We start from the raw sequence: 26,410 nt of genomic DNA, 5'->3' as shown, positions 1-26,410 counted from the left end.
TCCATGAAATATTAAACATTGTAAAGCAAAACTGACACAGCTTATGGGTTTATCTTGCTCCTAGGCTATTGCTGCGATTTGATTCGGGAAACATGAAACAGTTATCCCTGTTAACCATGTGAGTTTTTGTGATATAATGTCTGACAGTGATCCTGCTTTCACCTTATTGTCAGATTAGTAGCCTACACTGTTGTGAATCGTGACTGGTCGATTTCTCTGCTGCGATGAATGAGCTGAAGGACGAGAAAAACTGATGAATGAATGTAACAAATCCAGACGTCATATTCCTACGTCATCTGTTCCTCTGCGGAAGGATATTTCCAGTGAGGACGTGTAGTTCCGGGATCAGGAACTACCTTTCAGGATGGAACGGGGGGAAAGGGAAAAACCTTTAAAGGCGTAAGGATACAACGGAGCTGCACGTCGCTAACAGGTGCACACCGCTGGGTAAATCACAAACACGAAAGGATGGCATAGCATATGGCGTGTTTCCCGTTCTACACCGAGAGACGACACGTCCGCCACAAACCATATACTTGGGCTTTCGTAAGAATAATGTCACGGTAAGTTCTGCGAGGAAAGGCTACCGTGCACTGTTAGCTGTTACTAGCATAAGGCGAAAAAGGTAGCTCGAAGGGCTAACAGCTGACAACTCAGAGTGAATTACACTACGTTGGTCTCTGAGACGGATGTGAAGAGTTTTATCAATGCGTCGACACCGCTTATTATCGCAATGCACGTTTCGTTTGGTGACATTTGTTAACGAATGGAAATAGGCGAAATGTGTTGCTGTTGGAAAATAATGTAATGCTCATGTTATAGTCTCGAGTGAACCTGACGTCAGCTGGCGTTTGACGTCAACGTCAACAATTGATTTCTGCTGCATAATAGTGTTTGTAGCCTACCTTTTTTAAACTACTTGCAAAGCAGATTTGGAGGGTTTTTCCAAAATGGTATGGTTTCCCTGCTCTTCAGGAAGTAACATTCCTGTTCAACACTGTGTGTGTGTCATCATAAAGTATTATTCAGCAAAAGCTATCTTGGCAGTGCACAAGGCCGTAGTTGTCTGACATGTGTGTTAGTGGGCATGTTGATGAGAGGGGGGATATGAGTCACCAGCAGTGTTGTGGATACTGTGAGGAACAACTGGAGGGGGTGTTGAGTAGGGGAGGGGGGTGTGTCAGCAGGGCAGCCTGCCTGACAGATGGAAGTTAGTTCCACAAAATCAATTGTCAAGATGTAAAATAAGATCTTTCTCCACAGTAATAAGAGTGGAGGCCCTGTCTTTGTACACAGCAGGATCTTACTCTTTGCTTTACTTGCAGCAGGGTGTTGACCAGTGTGTGCAAACAAACAGTGAGTGAGTGAGTGAGTGAGTGAGTGAGCGAGCACAGCCGCACCTCAATAATGAGAAAGATCAGAGTTAGGTCAACTTCCTACTGTAGGCCAAGCCGTGTCCTCAATGCCTCCCAAAAGTCACAAGGTTGCTTAATAGTTAGTGTTGCTGGGAGTGTGATCCTTGGACATTTCAATTGATTTTTTTTTATTGCATTTTATTTATACAGGCAAGTCATAAAGAAACAAGTTCTTATTTACCATGCGGCCTGAGTTTAGGATTAAAACCAGATTTTTAAAACTCAGAGAATGTGCTTTCATGCAATTGACAGCAGTAAGAATGGAGTTAGTTTTTAACAGTACCCCACTAATGTTATTGGTGGTATTTTGTGAGATCATATGAATTTGTATGAGATCTGATTGTTGTAGTCTATCATGTGGTTATCACACTTAAATGGCTGTATGTGGCCATTGTGGAGAATGCTGGAAATCATTGAGCTGCTATACGGCGATTTTGATGATTTGAGTGAATTTGATTATATACATAGTCCTGTCCCTTACCTTTTTCATCCATAAACACTATCAATTGATTTTCTAGAAAACATAACTATGTATTGATATTGTAATATAGAATTGCATACACCTTGATAGGGAAGGGTATTCTTTATATATTTGTCGATAAATACAAAAAAAAAATGTATTAATAGAGTCCACATGTCTTTTTGAAGTCTGGATAGTTTAAACAAAATAATAAAAAAAACTGCTGATATTTTACATAAATATTTTAAAATGTTGTTATAAATAATGCAATTAATAAAAAGTATCTCATGATAATTTGAATACAAGAACATATTGTGCAGAAATGTATTTTCCCATAGCTGCCAACATAAAATATGCTAAATATATGGTAGCCTGATGCCAGAGGCCAACCATAACTGATAACATTGGATGGACTCTATCTTTATCACGCCTTGACTCTATTAAGATTCAAAATAAGAAACCATGATTTTAGATGCAGTCTACGGTGTCAGAAAATAAAACATAAAAATGCCCATCACTAGTTGATTAACGATTAACAGTTTCAGTTTGCTATGACATTTGAAAAAGAAAAGCAGCACATCCTCACATTTGTCTATAACCAGCAAATGTTTGGCTTAAAAAAAGACTTAGCTAGTTAATTGATTTGGAAAATAGTTTAACATGTAAGCCGATTGATTGATCAACTCTTTTTCTAACTTGCTTCTTCTGAGGCATCATGTTTCAGTTTAGGTGCCTCTATGTGCTACAGTCTGCATGAGGGGGTTCAGTTGCTTTTTGTGTTGTTGGCAGGAGATTAACCAAGCGGTGTACTTGTAAGGGAGCAGCTCCAAAACTCCAGTGTGCTCCCCTGAGCGTTCCACACCGCCCGCCTCAAAGTAGTTGGACATTCTCCAATGCTCAAATTGATTTCTCATCTCTCTTAAGTCCTAAATCCCTCTTTTGGATGCTGAAGGCCTGCTGCTGGATTCTGGAATGAGTCATGTTGGCAGACTGTTTGCATGCTTGTGTGAGCCTCTTCTGCAGGTTATGTTATTGTGTGGTGGTGGCACGCTCTCTCTGTGTACTTGCTTGTGGTGTGTGTGTGGTTTATCAGTGCTTACATTCCAAACTGTGTTCTGAGATACTTCATTTGAACTTGAAAGTAATATGTAGCTAGCTTCTGAAAACTCCCTCCCCTCATTTTTATGTACAAACTTTGGCTTTTTTACAATGATGTGGTGATGGGTGTATTTGTAAATATTCTGTGTGCTTAAAATGCCAAATTGTATTTGGATAGCGGCGCCGTTTGTTTCAGGTATTTTGGATCCGTATTATATGGTTTTCACTCTGAGCTTTAAAGGTGGAGTCAGTAATTCTGGAGAGTGCTTGATGACAAAATGACTTTTTTTCAAAATCGGTGGGTATATCCTTCAGATCTGCCACTGTGTGTGTGCGCTGAAAATAATACATTGTTAATACTAAACCTTGGCTCTGTACACTGGCATGTTGCTAGCTACAACGGGCCCCGTTTGTTGACATATCAGTTTACAGAGCCTAGGCTGTGTAATAAAATAACACATGATTTTTATGTTCAGTGCACAAACGGTATGGACGCTAGGGAGATATTCACTGATTTTTACATTGATTTGTATATATTTTAAAGAACTACAATCACAATAAAATGATTGTCCAAGTGTTTAGAAACCTGTGATGTAAATTGAATGATAAATTATAAAAAAAAAAACAGCAACAGATGCAAATACAGTACAGGAACGTTCCAAATAAAAATATATACCCATGTTCATCCTAATATAATTATAAACTTGCCACTGGAACGGTATGTATCTTTTTTTATGTCATCCGTACGTTTAGTGAACATGAATTAATTACCAGTTAGTTACTATATAGAGATGCAGTTGCACTAAATGAAAAAAACAAATGGTGAGTAGACTCTTTGTGATTAGTCTCTAGTTCAAAGCCCTCTCAGAGTCCTCTCACACAACGTTTGTTCATTTTGCCCCCGGACCTGTACGGTTTTAAAAATTGAGCACGAACACGCACACAAAGATAAGCGAAGCAATACGCCTCTGGCAAATTGCAGCCAGTCATATGGCCATGAGAAAAGAGATCTGGATATTTCTCTTCCTCCCTCACTTACTGCAACAGTGTAGAACCTCTGATTCTTCTCTCCATCCAATAATGTTTGAAGAACAAACATTGGTACATGATTGTTGAACCTAAGATTGGACTGGTTAAGGTATTTGCATTTTCTTGTAATACAACAAAAAACTGGTTTTAGATAAGATGCGCTGTACCACGCCAGTCAATGACAGGGAAAGTAGATAAGGCAAAAAGTAATGTTTTCTCCCTCTTTGTCATTTCTACAGAGTGGACACTACCTACTGACCTCCTTTCTCCGTAGTGGCTTTGATCATTGCTTATAATAGCTGTTCACTCTACTACCAACAAAATGTCAGGTAAAGATGTGTTTCAATTTGGTTTTGTTTTCTTAAAACTCCCTTCTAGTGTTGAATACATTTTCTCATTTCAGTACCAGTTTTAACAATATTCTCTCCATTTCAGGGACCTACACACCAGCCCCTGGTGGGCCGTTCTCTGCTCTCACCCCAAGCATGTGGCCCCAAGACATTTTGGCCAAGTACCATCAGGTGAGGATGGGACTTCATATGTTGTTTAGTTACAAACATTCAGAGGCATTTAGAGAAAATAAATATAGAATGAAATGAGTGACTATTTTGGAATGAGAAGAAATTGCTAATATGTAACATGTTTGTACAAAACTTTTAAAGCTATAGTGCATAACTTTTTTCATATAAATTAACTTCGGTTACATTCAAGCCATCGCCAAACGAGTTGACACAAAGTTGATCAGCTCCTCAACACTCTCTGTATTTCTCAGTATGGCAGTGTTTATAAATTGGTGTCACCCCCCTCACACTAGTGCAGGAGCTCAGAAAAAAGAAGCGTCCCAGTTTTAAGTTGTTGATTCTTCTGCTGAGAAAAAACCTGGATGTACAGCAAAACAAACAAAATCTGTGCACGATCACTGAAGACTTAACTCATGCAGATGCACGGACAGTGTTTAATTAATTACAAAGAAATCCTTAGCGGGGTGACATAGGTTGCGCACTGTAGCTTTAAATGGCAGCATAACAAAAATTGACAAGCCAAAGGAGCCTTGATCTCACGACTCTCTGACTTCTGACCCGTTGTGTTTACAGACATATCGGAGGCTCAAAAAAACATCTACTGTTATCTTCAACAGAGCCTTTTACAGTCACCTTTCCTCTTAACAAATTGATTGTTATTTGTTTGTCTCTACAGAAGGACCCCTCAGACCAGCCTGAACTACAATATGATGAGTTTGGCTTCAGAGTGGATACTGAAGGTAATTGGTTCATACTCACACACTAACACACTAACACACACACTAACCCACATGCTAATTTCTGCTGTTTTCCTCCATTGTTTCCACACTGAATCCCAGCCAAGACACATGAATGGAAATCTTTATATCTTTGCACAGTGATACACAAATTGAGTGCATGTGATCTCAGTGTTATGATGTCAAGTAACTAAGAGTCTCTTTAAATATATATTTTTTTTACTTGCTGATGCCGGAAAATATGTTTTGTACCACTTTAAATCTATCTTTTGTTGTTCAAGGTGTCTTCTATTGTATAACATTTTTTTTGCCCGGCAGCAGTAGATTTTCCCCTTTTTAAGCTGATATTTGACAGATTTAATGCATGCTATTATTTTAGCTTGAAGATAAAGTGTACATGACAAATAGTCAGCTGCTATGAGTACAGTATGCCATGCCTATCATTAAAGGTGGAATCAGTTCAGTCTATATCCCTATCATGCTTGGTTACATTATAATTGTACTTTCTAGTATTTAATATTATGATTTAGAAGGAACACAAAAAGCTTCTAACTCTTTCACTTCCTTTGCACTCCCTCAGACGGTGTTAAGTCAAAGTCGTGGCTGGGCACTGAAGGCTCCCCACAGCGTGAAGACCCCCAGCAGAGGCTGCGCTGGCAGGCCCACCTGGAGTTCACCCACAACCACACTGTGGGAGACCTGACCTGGGAACTCATTGACTCCAACCTGCCTCGCTCTGAGCGCCTGAGGTCACTGGTGCTGGGCGGCATACCTCACAGCATGAGGCCACAGGTTAGTAACACTAGGGGAGAACTATTCCTCTAAAATACTTATCTCCAAAGTCACAGGCAGTCACACTTAAAAAAAATTAAAAATACATTTTTTTTATTTTAGCTCTGGATGCGTTTGTCCGGAGCACTGCAGAAGAAGAGGACCACTGAGATCTCTTACAGGGAAATCGTTAAGAACAGTTCAAATGATGACACCAGCACATCTAAACAGGTACAAATGCTAGCCATTGTATACTGTATGTGAACAAACACATAAAAACAACCATTTGGAATCAGATCATCTTCATTGGCATATTTATATATCATACAATGTTGCTTATCTTCCATTAGGTCTGTACAGACGCATGAGTTAACACATGAGTAAAGCTATTACAGCAGCTATTAATCTGGTCTAGACCTATAGATTGGTATGAATGTGATGTCACAGAAGATCGAAGATGGAAAAGACAATCTTCACCAGTATTCTCATGCTAGAAGAACACCAAAAATAACTATTTTACCATCAGATAAAGTAGGAATGTAGGTATAAAGTGATGGGGGTGAGGTTAATTCACAATTACTTGAAATGAAAATGCCCTTCAAGATTAGATCTTAGATAACGATGTGCTCACATTTAGAAAGATGAATGGGATCTTTTATTATAATTTCACTTAGACCCTTGTTCAATCTCTCCCTGCCTTTCATTGTAATGATATTGTTATTAAAGTTTGTTAACCTCTTGTCCCTCAGATAGAGAAGGACCTGTTGCGGACCATGCCCACCAATGCTTGTTTCAGCAACATGACCAGTGTTGGCGTGCCCAGGCTGAGGCGGGTACTGAGAGGTCTGGCCTGGCTCTATCCAGACATTGGCTACTGTCAGGGCACTGGCATGGTGAGAACACAGACATACAACACAGCTACACCTCAAATGTCTAAATGGTTAAAGAACAGCAATTTCACCATCTTTTTTTAGCTTTTTTTGTAACAATTAGCTGTTGTGCGCTGTGGACAGAGTGGATCAACAATATTGGGTTCTATATGGTTACATTTATGCAGGTTGAACAGTCAGGTGTATTGATTGATACGGTTTTGCAGGGTTTTTCCTGGCTCAGAATGGGCCTTTGGGGGGGGGGGGGTAAGAACACGGAAAAACTTTTTTTGGGGTCGCAAATGCAACAGTAAAGGCGAAAAGTTTGTCAATTTTAGGAGTGGGTTGAGGTTGAGAAAGGGGAGCTTCAATTATCATTTTATTTCGATTTTTTTGTTTTCATGATCGAGGGAAGCAGTGAAATGCAATGAATCGCCCAGCCCTACAAGAAGGAGGACTTGTATTTGGCTCAACTAGAAACACATTTGGAGAGGTTTTACATAGCTGAATATATTCTCAATTTTTATCATTTTGGCGCTGGTGATTTTCCTTTGGGGGAGGCATAACACCACTTTGGGGGGCGCCAAACAATTCTCTATGCAGGAAAAACCCTGTTACATGTGCACATCCCTAGACTCCACCCCCCCCCCATACATACATACATACACACTCTTGGTAGCACTTTTATAACATGTACACCATCACTGGGATTTGCTCTTGTATTTCTTGTTTGACTTTCTCTGGATCTTCAGTGCTCCTGACCCGTGTCTTAATCCCCCCTGCTCCCCAGGTTGTTTCCTGTCTGCTGCTCTTCCTAGAGGAGGAGGATGCGCTGTGGATGATGTGTGCCCTGATAGAAGACCTGCTTCCCCCTGCATACTTCTCCTGCACTCTTCTGGGTGTGCAGACAGACCAGAGGGTTCTGCGCCAGCTCATTGTTCAGTATCTGCCAGCCCTAGATAGACTTCTGCAGGAGCATGACATTGGTAAGGATGTCTATTGGAAAGTGTGTGTGTGTGTGTCAGATGAACAGAAATCAATTAACATTTAATTACCCACCACCATTCTCATCCCTTTCTTTCTACATTTCTCAAATAAAATATGAGAATTGAATGACACCAATCAATTGTTGTGTGCCCAATGAGTAAGAGAGTGTTTTATATGACTTATGACTTATTTTCCAATCCCCTTTCTTCTCCAAATCCCTAGAGTTGTCACTGATCACGCTGCATTGGTTCCTGACCTCCTTTGCCAGTGTGGTGGACATCCGTCTGCTCCTCAGGATCTGGGATCTGCTCTTCTACCAGGGCTCATTGGTGCTCTTCCAGATCACTCTGGGCATGCTTAAGATCAAGGTATCATTAACACAATAGCCTTTTTGTGTGTGGATCTTAACACATTAAAGGGCAGTGTGTAGAATTCATGAGCATTTTTCAGAACAGACTTGGTATTATTCTTTTTTTTTTAATATCCACAAGTATGTTTTAATTAGTGAATATTCCTTTTGAAAATGAAAGTTGTTTCATTTATTTCCCTTAGGCATTTCTATATCTACATAGAAGCGGGTCACGGGGCAATTACTACCAACTGACATTTTAGAAACCCTCTCACAGCATCATTCCACTGGCTACTACTTACTCCTCCTGTTGACAGAAAGTGCATCTGATAAATGTGAATCCGTGTGAAAACCCACAGGAGGACGAGCTTGTGTCATCAGAGAACTCTGCGTCCATTTTCAACACTCTGTCAGACCTGCCCAGCCAGCTGAGAGATGGACCCGCGGTGCTCGGGGAGGCCATGAGGCTAGCCGGCACTCTGTCCCAGGAAACACTGGAGGCGCACCGACACAAGCACCAAGCCTACATCCTGAACGAACAGACCCAGCTCAACAATGGAAACAACCCCACGCTCAACACCAACCTCAACAAGGTCAGTCCCTCTTTGAAAACTGGGTCAACTCAGATATTAAATAGTGAAGTCAGAGATTAAAGGTGGAATCAGTGATTCTGGAGAAAGCCTAAAAATGTTTTTCTCAAAATAAGTGAATATCTCCTCAAAATCCATTTGTGTGTGCATTTAAAAATATATATGTTATTAATTCACAGCCTAGGCTCTGTAAACGGGCATGTTGCTAGCTACGTTTGGCCCCTTTTGTTTACATACCAGTTTACAGAACCTAGGCTGTGTATTTATGCTGGATTTTTCTTTTCAGCGCACACACAACAGGTAGTGTTTCTTGAGGTGATAATCATCGATTTTGACAACAAGTGATTGGTCAACAAGCAATGTCAAGTTTGTGTTAATGCAATCTAGAATTATATTTTGGACTGTTTGTGTATGTGTTTGCATGTATGTGTTTGTCCATTATTAGTTATATAAAAAAAACTATTAACATATCCTGTGTTTGTATATTTCCAGGTGGTAAGGAGACAGTCCTTGCGCAGGAAGTCAACCCTGAGCTCCCTGCTGTTTGGGGAAGACGAGGCAGACGCCCTGAAATCCAAGAACATAAAGCAGACGGAACTGGTGGCCGCGCTGAGAGAGGCCATAACCAGCACTGCAGAACACTTCCACTGTCTGGACCCAAGTCACTCCAGCACTGTGAGTCTGCACACTGCACCACAGGAACACTGTTGTTTATTTCTGGTGTTGGGGCTTTAAAAAAATAATAATAATAAGATTAGCATTGAAGGTGCAGTCAGCGATTCTGGAGAACGCTTGTTGACCAAATCACTCGCGGTCAAACTCAGTGAATATGTTTCCACGTTCCGCTACTAATCCTTACTGTGTGTGCCCTGAAAAAAGAATTGGGTGTCAATACACAGCCTAGGCTCTGTAAAGTGGTATGTCTAAAAAAGGATACGTAAAAAAAAAAGGGGGCCCACAATAAATAGCAACATGCCAGTATACAGAGCCCCTAGGCTGTTTATTAACACTGGATTTTTTTTTCAGCACACGCACAGTACTGACAGGTACCAGTAAGTGACGAGATAATGATTTTGACAAAGTGTGTTCTCCCGAATCACTGACTACACTTTAAGGAGCTATCGCTTCATTTTCTGGCATGTCAGCATAAATGGTTTATTACTTAATTTAATATTGTTATATCAACTTAAATTGTAACATCGATTATGGCTATACCTCCATCCATTTTGACTTGATTTAACCTGCCCTTTGCCATCCTGTCTGTCTAGGACCTGACTCCAGACTACTCCATGGAAAGCCACCAGCGAGATCACGAGAACTTTCTTGTAGTGTCTCGTAACCGACGGAGACGGGCCAAAGCTCTGCTGGACTTTGAGCGTCATGACGACGATGAACTGGGCTTCAGAAAGAATGACATCATCACTGTGAGTCAGAGACGGACACAATCAAAACACTGCTTCTAATCTCTACCTCCCGATTCTTATCAATCTGTATTTCCTGTCTGTTTCAGATATTCTCACAGAAAGATGAACACTGTTGGGTCGGAGAGCTTAATGGCCTCCGAGGTGTGTGCTCTTCTTATGTAACGACACCACACGTTGCCATCTGAATAATTCATTTTTCTTCTATCAGTTTTACAGCTCATTTGACCTACAGTTTGTTGTCTCATTGTCTCAACAGGTTGGTTTCCAGCTAAGTTTGTGGAGATCCTAGATGAAAGAAGCAAAGAGGTATGGAAGCAGTTCATTATCAGCTTATCAGCTAACTTTAATTTTGTCCAACAAATGTCCCTTGAGTTGTTCAATCCATGTGATGTCACTCTTCAATAAGTCTTACAGCAGGGGTGTCAAACATACGGCCCGCGGGCCGGATCCGGCCCGCGAGATGATTTGATCAGGCCCGCGACCTGTAGAGCATAAATTTCTGAGTATGTCAAAAAAAAAAGTAAGTCTCTAGCCCATTCCTGTGAGGAGTTATGCATTTTTAAAGAAATAACCGAAATGCTCACTCCTGCCGCTAGGGGGCAGCCTAAATAAAAAAAGCACATTTTAGCAACGTGGTAAATGGTAAATGGCAATCCTGCTTCACCGCTATTGTTTCCTCCAGTGCTTTATGGCAAAGTAAAAACCAAAAAAAAAAAACATTTTTATTTTTAGTACATTTATTTTATTACTTTTTAATAAAAATAAAACTATTTTTATTTTTAGTGCTGAACAATTAATGTACTAGCAAGCGTGGTGTGTCTGCGGCTCTGTGTGCGCAAAACGAGCAGGAGCATGCTAGTGTAGGCCTACAAGATTTATTTCCTAATTTTCAATGCTGCTTTATTTTTATGTTTTAAATTGGGAAAAACAAATTCCAAAACAACCAATAACCTCTGTATTTAAAAATAAATCAAAACAGTAGAAGTTGCACTTTTATTTAATTGTATTTTGTACAGTCTGCATGTTTGCACAAAATGTGTACCTGTACATATAATAAACAAAATTGGACAACTGTAAGGTCAGTGCCTGTTGTATTTGTGTATTCAAATAAACAGTTGTTTATTTCATTAGTGCACATTGGCATCTTTGAGCAAAATACCCCCAAAATTTTTGCTGCGGCGCTTCGCGCCGCACCTCCTATTCCCATGGCCAGCAGCAACCTTTACTAAGACATTTCCTGGGGGGTACAGAGATCCCTTGTGATCCGTGATAATGTAGGTTGCAAATGTAGGCTGAGTGATAAAGCATATTACTGAAAAACAAAGTTAGGGATTTGGAGTTATTTTGCCATTATTTTACTAGTCCGGCCCACCTGAGATCAGAGAGGCTGTATGTGGCCCTCGAACCAAAATGAGTTTGACACCCCTGTCTTACAGTATCCTGGTTATTAATTCCTAGTACCCTTAACAGTGAGTGGTGCTTGTGTCTGTGTCTGCAGTATTCACTAGCTGGTGATGACTCGGTGACAGAGGCAGTGACAGACCTGGCCAGAGGCACACTGTGTCCAGCCCTGAAGGCCATCTTTCAACACGGCCTCAAGAAACAATCTATACTGGGAGGGCCTTGTCACCCTTGGTTATTCATAGAAGAGGTATGAGAGTTGTTCTTGTTAACACCCAAAGGCACCATATTGCTCAGAGCATCAGATTCACCATAGCACTTCTTTTGTCTTCTGGTTTCCTTCTTAGGCGGCCAGTAGAGAGGTAGAGAGGGACTTTAACTCTGTCTACTCCAGACTGGTGCTGTGTAAAACCTACAGGTAAAACCATCAAATGTGTTTTGTCAATTGTTCTGTTCACATCAACATTTAACATGGGTGTGGGGGATTGTAATCCTTCAAAGGGAAAAAAAGACATACTTGACAACCAAAACTCTCCATCTGTAGTCCTGTATGTAATTGCCTCTCATTTACAATATATTCCTAAATACAGTCAATACATTTCGGAGAGGCTTGGATAGTAACCCACCTAGTTTGGGAAAAAAACAAATGTATGACACCAGATTCATAAACTAACAACTCCTTCTCTTCTGGTATTTACCAGGTTAGATGAAGATGGGAAAGTATTAACACCAGAGGAGTTGCTATACAGAGTAAGTAAGCATTTAATCAATATGTGTTTTAAAATACACACACACACGCGAATAATTTGCAGCAGGAGGATTATTGTAAAAATACGTTTTATTTTATGGTCTTAAATAGTTAATTCCAGCTTCCAACAATAAATGTGTTTCTTGAAGTGTCTGCCTGGTGAGGCCTAGCCCATGTCTGTAAATTCAGCCAGTTGGAACGAACATTTGTAGGATGTTCATGAGCGCCCTCTGTCTTGTTTTCTCAGGCGGTGCAGTCAGTCAACATGAGCCACGACTCGGCGCATGCCCAGATGGATGTCAAGTTTAGGTCTCTTGTCTGTGTCGGCCTCAAGTGAGTTTTCAAGAATGTCTCGCACACACACACACACAATTGAAATGGCCACAATAACTCATAATATCTTACCATGTGCCTACTCCACCACCAGTGAGCAGGTGCTGCACCTGTGGTTAGAGGTGTTATGCTCCAGCATGGCTGCTGTGGAAAAATGGTATCACCCATGGTCATTCCTTCGAAGTCCAGGATGGGTTCAGATTAAGTGTGAGCTCAGGTAAGAAACTATTTACTGGTTACTGGGCATGGTAAAATAGTTCAAGGCAAAGTCGGTATTAAAAATGTACTCTGTCTTCCATTTACCACACATACAGTTATCAAGTAGTTTAAAAAATGTGATGTTATAAAAAGGGTTTTTAACTTCTAAAACACAAAATGAAGTTGTGTATTAATATGGATACATGATCTGACTATAAAACTACAAATGTCTCCTTAGGGTCCTATCAAAGTTTGCCTTCAGCCTCTCCCAGGATTGTGAGCTACCTGACAAGAAAGAGGTAAGCCAAGGAGATCCCTCAGCATCCCTATGTAGAGCTAGTAGTAAGCAAGTCTACCTACTAGTCAAAGACAAGAACAACTTGATGAAAGCAGAAGTTATATCACCTCTCTTAGTTGGGGCCTCTAGGTAACATGTTACACGAGACTGTAGATGCTTTAGTAAAATGAGCAGTTATAAGTTTACTTAGCTGGTTTTTATTTGATCTTTTAAACCTTGTACCTGTTAATCAGCTGTTCTGAAGATGCATTGTTGTCAGTCATCGCCCTATGCCAAAAACCTATTGCTCTCATCTGTGGCCAGACTTCAGTCACTGATGTCAGTTTTTGGCAGCAGCTGACTAATACAGAGTATCATTTAAAATGGCCGATTGGTGTTTGGTCAGAAGTCAAGTTTGTCTGGTGTTGGTTTTATCTTTAGGTAAAAGCTTCCCACCTTTCCTTTCTCTTCCAGGAGAAGGAGCAGAGACCACTGAAAGAGGGTGTGCAGGACATGTTGGTGAAACATCACCTCTTCAGCTGGGACATTGATGGCTGAAAACACCGAGGAAAAACAACTGCTGAACCCCGTCCTGTCTGTCTGTGTATATTTGATGTCTCTTCACCTCTTTCTTACACATTGTCCGTCATAAAATACACAACGTTGTCTGCTAAAGTAAGGGACTACTTTACAGACCCCATCTGTCACATCACATTTCAGCATTGGACAATGGTGACACTGACGGATAATTACCCCTGTGACTGATGCCGTCATGAAAGTCTAACCAACTTGTATGTGCTGAAGCATGTGCATTTAGGTGCGTACTTTATCTTAACTCAGACCCAGTGTGGGAGGTTGCACTACATTGTGAAAACTATATATACAAGTAGACCATTCTACACTCAGTATGCAGAATTCCATATACAGTGTGTACCAAAAGTAAATATTCAGAAATCACTGTGCTGGCCATTCAGCTTTTCAAAGCTAACTTGAGTGAGGTGTACCGTCCAATCTCTTGCGTTGGTTTTGTGTCTGTAAAATACAGCAGCGGGTAATCGCCACAACAAACACTGGGCCTTAAACATGGCCCTAAATTCACATAACCTTGTTACTTCCCAAATACTAAGTAAGACCAAATCAGAACATTCCTAAAGATGGAAATGTAAAGTTACAGATTATTTTTGAGAGGAATGCTATGTACCTCAATATCATGAATGCCACTAAATATTTCATATATTAAAGTTGCACATGCCAAGTAAAGCCTTTTCAAATTGTAACACAAGACTCTGGGTATATGTGCTACCTAAACAGTGGTAGTGAACAGTCTGCCCTTGTGTGACATAATGTAAATGAAGTAGATAAATACTTGTGTTACAAACAATAGTAAATAAATGTTACATATAACTTGTAATATTTTTTGTATATAAAGTAAATGCATCAATTGCTTGTGACTAATTATGTCAGTGTAAGTTTAAGCATTTCCACATGTTCTTATTTGACACAAATTTCCAACTGTCCTCTTTTTCTGACTGAAAACTGCACATACATTAGAAAACGGAATTGTCTGTTTATTTATTCTTCTAACATTTGATAATTCTTCATAATGGAAGCCTGTGAGTGGGGAATTGAGAAAGTGTATCTGTTGACAAAAATGTTATGATGCACAGGATTTTTTTTACACTTTAAGTTTGTTATGTTAACTTGTTAGTATTGGATCATTTACTGATAGCAAATATTATGTTTTATTAGTGGTTATTCCTGCCACCCCAATTGATCTTGCAGCTGTTAATAATAAATACCAGTATTTACATTTTTAATGTGTGATGAGGAAATTTGAGAAACATGACCATAAAGTAAAAGAAGCACCATTGGAAAGTTCAGTAAAGCCTGTTTATTAATGGTCTGTTTTTTTTCGGAAGTGTGTAATATGGTAACGGCAACACATGCCATAATGCATGGGGTACAACAGTCACAAGTAGCACTGCAAGTATTGCATGTCTTAAAATCATCAGCAATGTTGGAGCGATTAGAGTATGTGCTGTATTTGTTTGTACTAAGTAACATTACTGGTATACGGTTTGGAAAGTGCCTGACTGACAGTGGAAGTATGATGGATAGTAATGCAAGTGAGAGTATGCTGAAAAACACAAACGCCATCACAGTGAACATTCTGCATGTTTGCCAAATAAATAACTGACAATTGTAAAATGTAACCTCTTATATTTTCCCATATATCTAGAATTTGAAATCACTATTTGCTACATTCATTTATGATTTGCATACAAAGGCATCTCCAACCAGAGCACCACTAAAAGCTAATTTACATATGCAGTATAAATAGATACATTAAATGTTTTTCATTGCAAATACACAGGGCATACATTGGGGAGTTTAATTTATAGCTGCTCATATTGATTCTGGGCCCTTGTTTCGGGTGTATTCTCCCTCCCCTGCATCTGATATAAAGGGATAGTTCAGTATTTTTCAAGTGAGGCTGTATTGGGTATTAATGCATATTAAGTCTGTTATCTTATTTATCTATAAGGACTTTGAGGGAGACCTTGCGATACAAGTGTTGTACTGTTGCAGAGGGGGCCAGCAGAAAAAGTGTTTTTCTCCACTTCAAAAAATTTTAACCTAAAAAATAAATATCTGTTTATGGGTAGGCTAAATTATGAATGTTCACTGCTGATTTGCAGACTGGTACACTGCACTGCATCGGCAAGAGTTGGCGTAGTAATACATGTCTGAAAATGTTTGTTGGCCCACTCTGCAACAGTACAAAGCTGTCTTCCGCTACAGCAACGTCTCCCCCAAACTCCTAATATTGACTGCAATTACAGCCATCTCCATAAGGTAACAGATACAACCTCACTTCAATTATACTGAACTATCCCTTTAAGTCAGAGTGACCGTCTTGTAGCTTTTATAAACACATATCAATTAAATCAAACATCCTGAGTGAGGCTAACCTCAAAAACACACTGCTTCCCATCACCACCAAACCATTCAAATTAGTAAAAGGCAGCCGACACTGATAGGGTGTGTGTCATTTGGTTTGGGACATAACCCCTTTGTGTTCCCTTTCAAAATAAAATTTAAATAAAAAGACCAGGTGTAAAAAATAAAAAAAAAAGGCAAGGCAAGGAGTACTAAGAGTGAGTGTCTGGCTCCTAACGTGCATCCTTCATGGTTGGTGGAATGAAGACACTTGGTGGAGTGATAGCAGATAGATAGATAGAGAGAGAAGGAGGGAGGGGGCGGGTATGGGGGGCAGTTCAGCAGCCTCCTGTTCCCAATGAGGAGGGAGCTGCTGTGGAGTTGCTGCTGCTGTTCTGGCCTTTTCCTTTGTGTCTCTGGCCACCTCGTCTCCTCCCACCACCTCCAGTCTTTGGCTGCATGGGAGAGAAGAACCAAAAAAACACGTATTAGTGCCCCTCCAAACTTAAAGGTATAGTGCGTAACCTCTTTCATCCCCCCATAAGGAACAACCGTCTCGGCAAATCTACATAAGGGAAGCCTTCACATGGATTTTATTCCTTTCACTGTAAGTCCAAGTTCTTTCTTAGCAGTAGTAGAATCTACAACTGAGACATTACCTGGGGACTTCTTGAGGCCCTTTGCAGTGGGGGGGGGGGGGGTTCGTAAACGCTGCCATACTGACAAATGCAGAGAGTTTTGTGGAGCTGATAGGCTTAATCATCTGTGTCACCTCATTTGGCAGTGGCTTGAATGACATTCATTGATATGAAAATGTTACGAACTATACATTTAGAAGTACTAAATAGTGCAAGCAGTATTATAAGGCAGCATATAAGAAGAATGTGAAAAAATGTACTCAAAATGTAACAAGAAACAAGATTGCCAAGGTCTGAACTCAACCATCTTGCTTATTAAAACAAGAGTCTCCCCAAATGAGGTTCCCCCCTCTGTTCTTGCTCCTATAGGATGGAGCCATTTTACCTTGTTCTCTTTGTTGCCCTCCTTTATCTGAGAGTCTTCATCTCCCTCTCCCTTGGGAATACAGCCACGCAAGCAAAGGAGAGGAAAGCAAGAGAATAAAAAGAATGATATTGCGAGAAAAAAAAACAAAAGGGAGGAGGAAACAAGTGAGTTAACAAGTCAGAAAGGAGCAACTATGTTAAGGCCAGGACACACCGGCCCGATAATCGCCGTCGTAGAGTCGGGAGGGGGCGGGGACACGAATCTGTTTGGTGTGTGCCGTGAAATCGGTCGTCGTAGATGTCGTCGGGCTTCTTTTGAGCCTTCAATCGGCGGCGGGCAGTCTTTCAGTTGGAGCAATTTGATTTGTGGAGGGCTAGCAAATCAGTGAAGCCCGGAAGTGAGGCGGGTAGCACAAACAGCTAACAACAGTTAGCCATCGTTTTAATGTGTGTTTGTTTCGTTCAGCGAGTACTCACATGCATCAACCCTTGTTGACTGCTCGACACTCTCTGCTAAAAATGGTGCTCTTTATGGTCCATAAATATAAATACGTATTTCTATCTATGTTTATGGTCTAGAGAGCCGTCCCATCATTTCCGGCTTCTGTATTTTTTCGGGCCACAATACAGATTAGCGCCGCCTGCTGTTATGGAGACATTACGTCCCGCGCAAGCGCAGAGCGTACGGAAAGTCAGCAGTTGGTTTGGTGTGTTCTTTGCACTTTTTCGGCCTGAATTTGGAGCTCCCTGAATCGGCAGTCTCCATTTTCGGGTAGTCGGACTGGTGTGTCCTGGCCTTTAGGTTAAGTAATAAGTACACAATCAAGAGGCAAGAAACCCGAAGAAACACAAGCAAACAACTACCGCTTCGCTAAATGGCAATTTGAAAGTAGCGTTTTATGTATTTGTGTCTCACCGATTGGGGCGTGTTGGGTCCTGCTGACGTTGCTATCGTCGCTGCGTCGTCGCTGGCTGCTGCTGTGGTGCCGTCCTCTTTTCGAAACAGAGCCTTCTTCGTCGACTGCATTTTGATTTGTGGAGGCTTGGAATTTGACGGCAAGTTGTTGGTGGATTGCAACAGCTGAAAAAACGGTGGTAGACGTCAATATTTCAGTCTCAACAAGATAGACGCCAGCTGTTCTTCCTAGGTAAGAGTACCCAGACAAAGGTATTAAGATAATATACTATATAAAATATCATAATTTGCACTGAAGGTCTGTCTTGCTTTTTTTTTAAATCATCAGTGGAAAAATTATACTGTTGAAAGTTCTCCATAGCTGCTTTGATTGAAGCTTTCCTAATTATCAGGCATTTTCAGTCATTTCTACAAACAACAATGAAAAGTATTTAATTATCCATATCTCAGTTTCAGGCTTGTCCTACCTTGGTGATGGTGCCCACAGCCTTGGTGCGTCCCTCCCTGAACACCAGCCTCTGCTCACAGTGCAGGTACTCGGGGGTTTTGATGAAGCGGAAGTGGACTGAAGCCTTATCTCCTGTGCGTAAACAGTCTCTGTTCATAGACAAGATGGTGGCTGTCTGCCTTATGCTGCCACAGTGGACTATAGAGGCGGGTCAGGACAGAAAAATGATCGGTTGAAGCAAAGGGAAAGACAATGGAGAAATGAGTTTAGCTGTGTTGCAAAGGCAACAGTGAGTATCTTAACTACCCACAAGCACTTATTATTAAAGGAATAGTTCAACTTTTTTTTTTTTAACCTCCATCTCGGATTCAAGATAAGGCAAAAGAAAATATTCCTTTAACTGCCTGCAATTTTGAAAAAGAAACCAGCAAAGGTTGCTTAAGTATTAGCCTGCCTCTGCCAACAGTCAGAAGATAAACTTTACATCACTAAACGTTCCTGTGTGCTTGTTGGGACCAGTATTTGATATATGCTAATTAGCGATGAGCGTCCTTTTGCCCATTTCTTAATTCGCAAAAATGCACGCACAGTTAAAGGAACGGTTTCTGTCGCCTTGTCTTGAACCCTGAAAGTGAGGCAACAAGGTAAAAACAGTTGAACTATTCCTTTTAGTGTGTCTGTGAAAACACCATTGGCCAGTTGTAAGACACTGTACTGTGCTTGTATTGTCTGTTGTACAAGCAACACTCAAGACATAATAAATATAATCTGGAAGTGTCTGTTACACATCTTCAATGCACTCAAATGTTGACGTTAACATGAAGCTGCTTTGTAAAAACCCACTAAAACATGCACCTCTTTGTCAGTGTCAGTGTAACCCACCCATGGCCTGGTATCTTGCGGATATCGTAGTGGGATGATGCAGTACCAGGATTTCGGCCTCAAACTCCCAAGTCGCCTGTGGGCACAACCTCGGTGAAACCATCACCATGCCTTTCCTTATGGTGGAGCGTTTGATCTGTACGAAACAGGGTCAAAATGATACAGGAACAAATCATTATTAATCCATTATGGCTGTTTTAAAGGGATCATTTCTCAGGATTAGGTGTATTATATCAGAAAGGTTGTGATAAGAAAGATGGAAGAAACTACAGATGTTTACCCCGCCTACCTTTTTGAGAGCAAATGATGCTGTCTGGCCACCTCTAACTTCCTTCACGGGCATTCTCTTGCGATGGATGGATTTGACGGCAATAGTGATGAAGCTGCCCAAGGGGTCCGGCCCCAGCAGCATTGTATCATTCAGACGTATAAGTCCACGTAAAGTAGTCCCTGACACTACTGTTCCCACTCCCTGAGAAATAAACACAACTGGTTATTTCGCTAACATTTGGTAGGGTGCTGTTCGGTATGATATTCCTCACTTATAGAATCCACACAGTAAAAATGCATTTATTGGTAAGGTGTTTGTCACTTGTGTAGCAGTATACCGGCACAGAGTAAGTGTCATCGATCTGAAACTCAGCGGGCTGGTCGTCTCGGTAGGAGGTCCTGGAGGACAGCAGGTTGAGAAACATCTTGAGCAGGTCCATGTTCTCCCCGCTCACATTGGAGATCTGAAAGATGGGACACATCCTAGGGGGAAACACAACACAACACACACACAACACACACACACACACACACACACACACACACACACACACACAGGTAACCAAGGAGCCATTTTACTCTAACTCTGTCTGAACCAGGCTATGACAGGGCTTTACTACCTCTCTGAACTGAAGTTTGAAGCCGTGACTATTACGTCGTCTTTGTTTTGCACCAGGACAGGGATCTTCCTACAGCCGGGGGACTTCAGTAACCTCTGGAGCAGCTTCAATGTCTCTGTTAGGAGCAAACGCAACACCACAAGACTGATAAGCACATTATGGACATTACTATAGCACATGTAAGATAGAAATATATAGTTAAGGGAGTGAGGGAAAGGACAGTCGAAAGGACTGACCTTGCAGGATGTTGGCTGGACACATGTCTATCTTGGTTACCACTACAAACACAGGCACATTCAGGGCTAAGGCCAGACCCAGGTGCTCTTTGGTCATCCCCACTATACCTGCATTACTGCCCACCTGGCGAGGAAGGGAGAGAATGTTTTTTTTTGTCTATATAGTCGGGTCAGCAATTCTGGAGCATTATATCAGAGAATATCTCCTCTTAATCTGCTACATGTCTGTACTGTGTGTGTATTTTTATTCACAAACACAGTATAGACAAGAAGCGGATCGTGAGGATAGATTCACGTATCTCACAGTATTCTCCAGAATCGCTGACCCCATCTTTATATCCAATACGGGTGTTGTATGACTCATTCTGCATTTGGGTTTAATCTAAAGTCTATATGTTTCACTAGGTTTTTTTCTGAATATTTCTATATTAGTACGCATAAGTCATATTTACTGGCATAATGCATTTTTCCTATTGCACAAACAATCCAAAAAATATAAAAATCTTTCTGACCATGAGCATGCAGAAGTCAGGCAGATGTCCAGTCATCCCAAACACAGTGGTCTTGAGGTATTTCTCGTGGCCGGCCAGGTCTATGAAGGTAATGACCTTGGAGGACTTCTCACAGATTTTGGTCCAGTCCAGGCTTCCTCCATGACTATCTGGTTTGTTCACCACCTCGGGGCAGACATAGAGAGGAGCAGAGTTACTTCTATCCGAAAGCAATCACCCTGACTCCACCTCCAACGTGTTGTTCACGAAACGGTCAAATCTATGGTCAGTGCTGTTGCAGTGTGTAGAAAGTTACTTGCACGTTCTTACAGTAAGCAAGTTGTTTTATTCCAACCTCTCCTGGTTGTTCCCTGTTTCTAACGGGAGGCCAGTACACAGCGCTGATGAAAAGACCCAGAGTGAGAGCATTTAAGCTACCGTTCATAAAGCATTTGCAGCGCTATTAAATGCTTTAAAAGTGTGGTTGGTGTGTTGAAATAACCCTACAATAACTAGACACCTTCCTCTGCTTCCCCATTGCCTCTACTCCTTTAACTCCATTCAGAGTACGGCTAGCTGGCTAGAAATGTGGGGTTTTGAAATGATAATATATAGTTTTGACTTAATTTGCCCGCTGCATTATCAATATAACGTAATGTAATGTGATGTATTAAGAGCAAGCAACCAGATCGTACACACTCCTTGCCAATATCCAACCTTACTCATTAAGTGGCACTAAAATAATCTTATAAACTATGCTCGGAATGATTCATTCTTTGAGAAGCATGGCCACCAGTAGACACACATCTCTAGCCCTCACCTGTCCCTCCTGATCGAAGCCCAGGATATCGTTGCCCACACTGCTGGTCCTGCCACTCTCCATCTCGTGCTTGTGTCTGAAGAGCTTCTGCCTGGCAAAGCCTCGACCATTGTCCAGCTCTCCGTGAGTCAGCACTCCCAGCAGAGTGCTCTTACCAGCGTCCACGTTCCCCACCACCGCAACCCTGAATGAAAGGGGAGAAGCAAAAATATCACTGAGACTCTGAAAGAAAGGCAGCACTTTCTGACTCATTAGAGGAAACAGCCAATGTAGTGCAACACAAAGAGAGCACATAGCATCATGCAAGTAGGTATAGTCTGTGGGGATTGTTAAAGGTTGAGTAGTTCTGTTGAATGCTTGTTCTCAAATGTCAAAATCAGTGAATATCTCCTCACGATCCGCAACCTGTCCGAACTGTGTGTGTGTGTGTGTGTGTGTGTGTTGAAAAAAAAGGCTGCCGTTAATACACAGTCTAGGCTCTGTAAACAGGTATGTATAAAAAATAAATGTTTAAAAAATATAAATACATAAATAAAAATGGGGGGGAGGGGGCACCGTAGCTAGTATCAATGGCCACTCACCTGACCTCCAAGAAGTCCAGCTCACCCACACGCCGGCGGATCAGATAGTCTCGTACCAAACCGGCCGCCTCGCTGCGCTCCCTCAGTGGAATGAGGTCAGTATCCAGCTGCTCACACAGAGAGCGCACTGTGGCTATGGAAGCCTCCATGTCCTTCTCATCCAGACCCCAGTCACCACCATCTACAACACAGAGACATGGAGGAAGGGTCAAGGACAAGACCTAACTAAACAATTAAAGGTACAGTCAGCCATTCTGAAGAGTGCTTCTTGACAAAATCACTTTTTGTCAAAATCAGTTTATATCCCCTTACGATCTGCAACCTGACTGTACTGTGTGTGCACTGGGAACAAAACCTGGTGTTTATACACAGCCTAGGGCCTAGGCTATGTAGACTAGTATGTAAACAAAGGGGGCCTACTGTAGCTAGACACATACCCGTTTACAGAGCCTAGGCTATGTATGAACACTGGAATTATTTTTCAGTGCAGACACAGTATGTAGGCATAGCGAATTATGAGGAGATATTCACTGGCTTTGACAAAAACTAATTTTGACAAAAAACATTCTCCAAATATCGCTGACTCCACCTTTGAACAAGCAGACTTTGGAATTTTAATCCACAGTGTGTCAGTCCCATAACTCTGCAATTGTCCAGAAGAACTCAAGAGAATGAAACATTTATAAAAAGAAAAGCATTTGCACTCACCCGAGCCCATTCCAACCACATAGATGGTCTCCCCGCATCCCTCCTCCATCCTGTCGCGTAGCTGACGTAGTAACGAGTCATACTGCTCTCCATTTGGGCTCACAAGGGCCAGCTATTGGGGGTGTGCATGCGGAGAGGAGCAATGAAACAGGAGAGAAAACTATTAATTGTGATATTAGCATATGACGCTGGTAGCATGGCAGTTCTACTAAAGTATATGGCATTCCTTTATCCAATGAGTTGAGAGACAATGACTGGACTTCAGAGTGAGCATCATTTTAGAACATCTCCTCGTCATTTCAGAACTTATAAACCCCAGTTGGAAGTCAATTTACAAGGGATAGTAATCGTAAAAGCTGCACACACAAACAGCTGTCTCCCTTCCCATAGAACTCTTCAAGGTTACAGTTTATGTGAACGCAATAGTGTTATCACTGCTGATATAGATTACTTAAAAAGCTCTGTTATGCCGAGCAGCACCGTAGTACAACGGCTTCCTTCTGTTAACTAAGATAAGGTTAGAACAAGACCAAACCCATTCTCCTCACCATTTCATTTTACTGTGAAGGCATTTTTTTTGACAAAGTGTTACACATGAAAAACAAAAAAATAAACAATTGGTTTTGTCAGTATGACATTTAAATGGTACATGGCATGTGGACCTCCCTATGGTTGGGTACGTTCTTTTGAAGTTTTGTCACCACGTCCTGTCATTAAGAATGTTTAAGGAAACTATTAAGCTTAATTTACAAATAGATACTTTATTATTCAACTATTGCAATTACTGCAGGGTTGTCCCTTGAAAACCTGGTTATAATGATGCTGTTATAGTGCAGCATATGGTAAGAAATGTAAGTGTCTAAGGGCTAGAGAAGCATTGTAAGCTATAGTATAAATGAGCCGGGGAGCACCCAGTGTTATGTCACATTAATGATATGTAGCCACAGAAGTAAATCAGTGTTTATATATAGCCTATCAGAGGCTGAGACCAACCAATGAAATTGACAGGATCCAAAGGTGAACAAGTGACTGGCTCCCTGATGCAACCCTGTGCAACTGTCATAATGTGGAATGTAATACTATTGCAATGTTTACTTTGACCACCCCAGACACTACCCCTCCCAGGTTTATTACAATGAGTGCTGCCACTCATTGTAATAAACCTGTAAGACCAGTATATAGTATTGGTAAATAAACAACAAGAGGTGTGCAGCCTCATACAGTTTTACTTATTGATGCTAAAAGGCATTGTTGCTTTTCACATCACATCTGTATTTTATCAGCATCTTTTTTTGTAAGGGCGGTACTATCATGTCAAGTCAATGTTATGACAACAAGTCGGACATGTGCTCTGCTTTGCTTTTGACAGCAGCAATAATATCATAACATATGGCTAGATAGGGACATACTGCGGTTGCATATGTTGCATAGGCAATGTGCTGCGACAAATGTTAGCTTTAGGTTAAAAGGCTTCAGCTGGGCTAGTGTTAGCCTACATTTAACGTCAGCAAAAGCATCCCCATTAGTCCATTAAGTCAGTCATATAACATGTTGGTACTAATAACTCAGTGGCTATGGTGTGGAACAGCATTCCATGTTTTGTAAAAACGCGTATACATGCGACAACAACAAAAAACAAAACAAAAATGTTTCATTCATTCATTCATTAATTCCTTCCCAGGTGCAGCTAGCTTTAGCCAGGGCCTACTGTATCTTTTACCTTATTGGTGTAGTCGACCCCGCGGTCTTCGAGCTGTCCATTGAACATGTCTCCGTCCTCGAAGCACTCGTCCCCGGCGTCGTCCATGCATCCTCCCCGGTCTGGGGCGAAGATACTGTTGGGGATTAAAGCGTCGGCCAGCGCTATGGAGACCGGGCTAATGCCTGGCTCGCGCGCCGCTGCTAACGATGCCATTCCTATGCCACACTTGCAATGATGATTTACAAGCTGCCCTGCCCGCAATAGTTGTTGTGGTGGTGACGGCTGGCAACCAGACACACACTATAGCCTACACACCAGCCAGTTATGAACGATACACCTTTAGGTCCTACACGCTAAAGTCAGGGTAGGGTAGTCCAGTCCAGTCACTATAACATTGCAACAACATGCTGCTTATTTATATGCCGTATGATTGCATTCAAGCCATTTAAAACAATTGCCACCACTTTATGAATATTAATGAGGAGTGTGCGGTTGAACACGCCTGTTTACATCCTGCTCACCAATGGCGTTACAGTGATTGTGAATATGTCAGCAGTGGACCAATAACATTGCGGGGGTCGTTCATATGATTACACTGGGCTGGTATTTGTGAAATGGTGCAATAACAGTGTAATGCTCCTGTACAACTTCTGATGCAAGTTTAATCACAAAATGGAAAATCGGTAAGTAATTTAATAATGTTAGATGTGTGCTCTCTTCATTTCAATAGTTTTGTGCTGTAGCGGAAAGAAAATCTTAATGTGTGAAATAGTTTGCTGGCCATCTCCTGGGTTTAAAACCAGATAGATAGATAGATAGATAGATAGATAGATAGATAGATAGATAGATAGATAGATAGATAGATAGATAGATAGATAGATAGATAGATAGATAGATAGAAAGAAAGAAAGAAAGAAAGAAAGAAAGAAAGAAAGAAAGAAAGAAAGAAAGAAAGAAAGAAAGAAAGAAAGAAAGAAAGAAAAGGTTCATCCGAACGTGGCATGTTCTTTCAAGATAATAAATGTAAAATATGTTCATTATTCGACTAAAACAAGTCATGTATTGTCAAAGTGACAAGGGAAGAAATCATTTACCTTTTTGTCAGTTTTATTTCATCATCCTTCATCAAGACTAGACTATGCTGATTGTTGTCATTCCTGTCCAGGTAGCCTGGGTTTTCTAATGCAATTGGCCACACACAACTTGCTTGAAATTCACATCAACCAGTCACGTATGCACTTTGTTTTCTTGTTTTACAAATTGCAAATACATTGGCACATTTTTGCAAATCATTAGTATTGTCTGTTGTTTCCGTCGTTCACTCACTCACTTGCATATTGAACAAAATGTATGCTACTGGTTCCCTGTTGAATAGCCTATCTTAAACACCAAAATCAGTTGTTATAATCCGTCAGGCATCTGTAGACTTTTTCTGGTAAATGTGTATACATTATTTGCTCTGAGGTGAATTGTTTTGCGAAATGCATCGGCTCTTTAAAAATGAAGCAAAGCGAGTGTTGCATTTCCTCCCTGTGACCACTGGAGGGCAATGAACACTGAAGTCAACTGTCAACTCCACCCATTC

General features: G+C 41.1%; 2 protein-coding genes across 2 annotated transcripts; one reads left to right on the top strand and one right to left on the bottom strand.

Moving 5' to 3' along the window:
* Positions 1–380: 380 nt before the first annotated feature.
* Positions 381–15,415, top strand: sgsm3 (small G protein signaling modulator 3). Its single transcript, XM_080043909.1, has 21 exons — positions 381–563; positions 4,242–4,331; positions 4,438–4,523; positions 5,200–5,263; positions 5,841–6,052; positions 6,155–6,262; positions 6,781–6,924; positions 7,691–7,886; positions 8,110–8,255; positions 8,596–8,829; positions 9,319–9,501; positions 10,095–10,250; positions 10,337–10,391; positions 10,507–10,556; positions 11,749–11,901; positions 11,999–12,069; positions 12,353–12,401; positions 12,647–12,732; positions 12,827–12,949; positions 13,169–13,229; positions 13,682–15,415. Exons 2-21 carry the CDS (start codon positions 4,325–4,327, stop codon positions 13,763–13,765), a joined length of 2,268 nt encoding a protein of 755 aa, XP_079900035.1. The 5' UTR covers positions 381–563; positions 4,242–4,324; the 3' UTR covers positions 13,766–15,415.
* A 135-nt stretch (positions 15,416–15,550) lies between these two features.
* gtpbp1 (GTP binding protein 1) lies at positions 15,551–25,038 on the bottom strand (the record flags this gene model as incomplete). The annotated part of the gene is made up of 14 exons (XM_080043910.1): positions 15,551–16,602; positions 17,171–17,221; positions 18,068–18,232; positions 18,535–18,713; positions 19,398–19,533; positions 19,687–19,869; positions 20,006–20,150; positions 20,288–20,402; positions 20,524–20,647; positions 21,036–21,200; positions 21,835–22,018; positions 22,416–22,596; positions 23,124–23,235; positions 24,844–25,038. The coding sequence occupies 14 exons, from the start codon at positions 25,036–25,038 to the stop codon at positions 16,486–16,488; spliced, it is 2,052 nt and encodes a 683-aa protein (XP_079900036.1). The 3' UTR covers positions 15,551–16,485.
* Between the last annotated feature and the right edge of the window lie 1,372 nt (positions 25,039–26,410).

Source organism: Ammodytes marinus (assembly GCF_949987685.1).
Source record: "Ammodytes marinus genome assembly, chromosome: 16".
NCBI classification, from domain to species: Eukaryota; Metazoa; Chordata; class Actinopteri; order Uranoscopiformes; family Ammodytidae; genus Ammodytes; species Ammodytes marinus.
The sequence above is the reverse complement of the archived record's forward strand: the minus strand, read 5'-3'. Positions and strand labels throughout refer to the sequence as shown.

Bases quoted from the DNA above. Each gene is read 5' to 3' on its own strand.
- sgsm3 (XM_080043909.1), top strand. The intron at 6,925-7,690 runs GTGAGAACACAG...CCTGCTCCCCAG, and splicing joins ACTGTCAGGGCACTGGCATG to GTTGTTTCCTGTCTGCTGCT. The intron at 8,830-9,318 runs GTCAGTCCCTCT...GTATATTTCCAG, and splicing joins TCAACACCAACCTCAACAAG to GTGGTAAGGAGACAGTCCTT.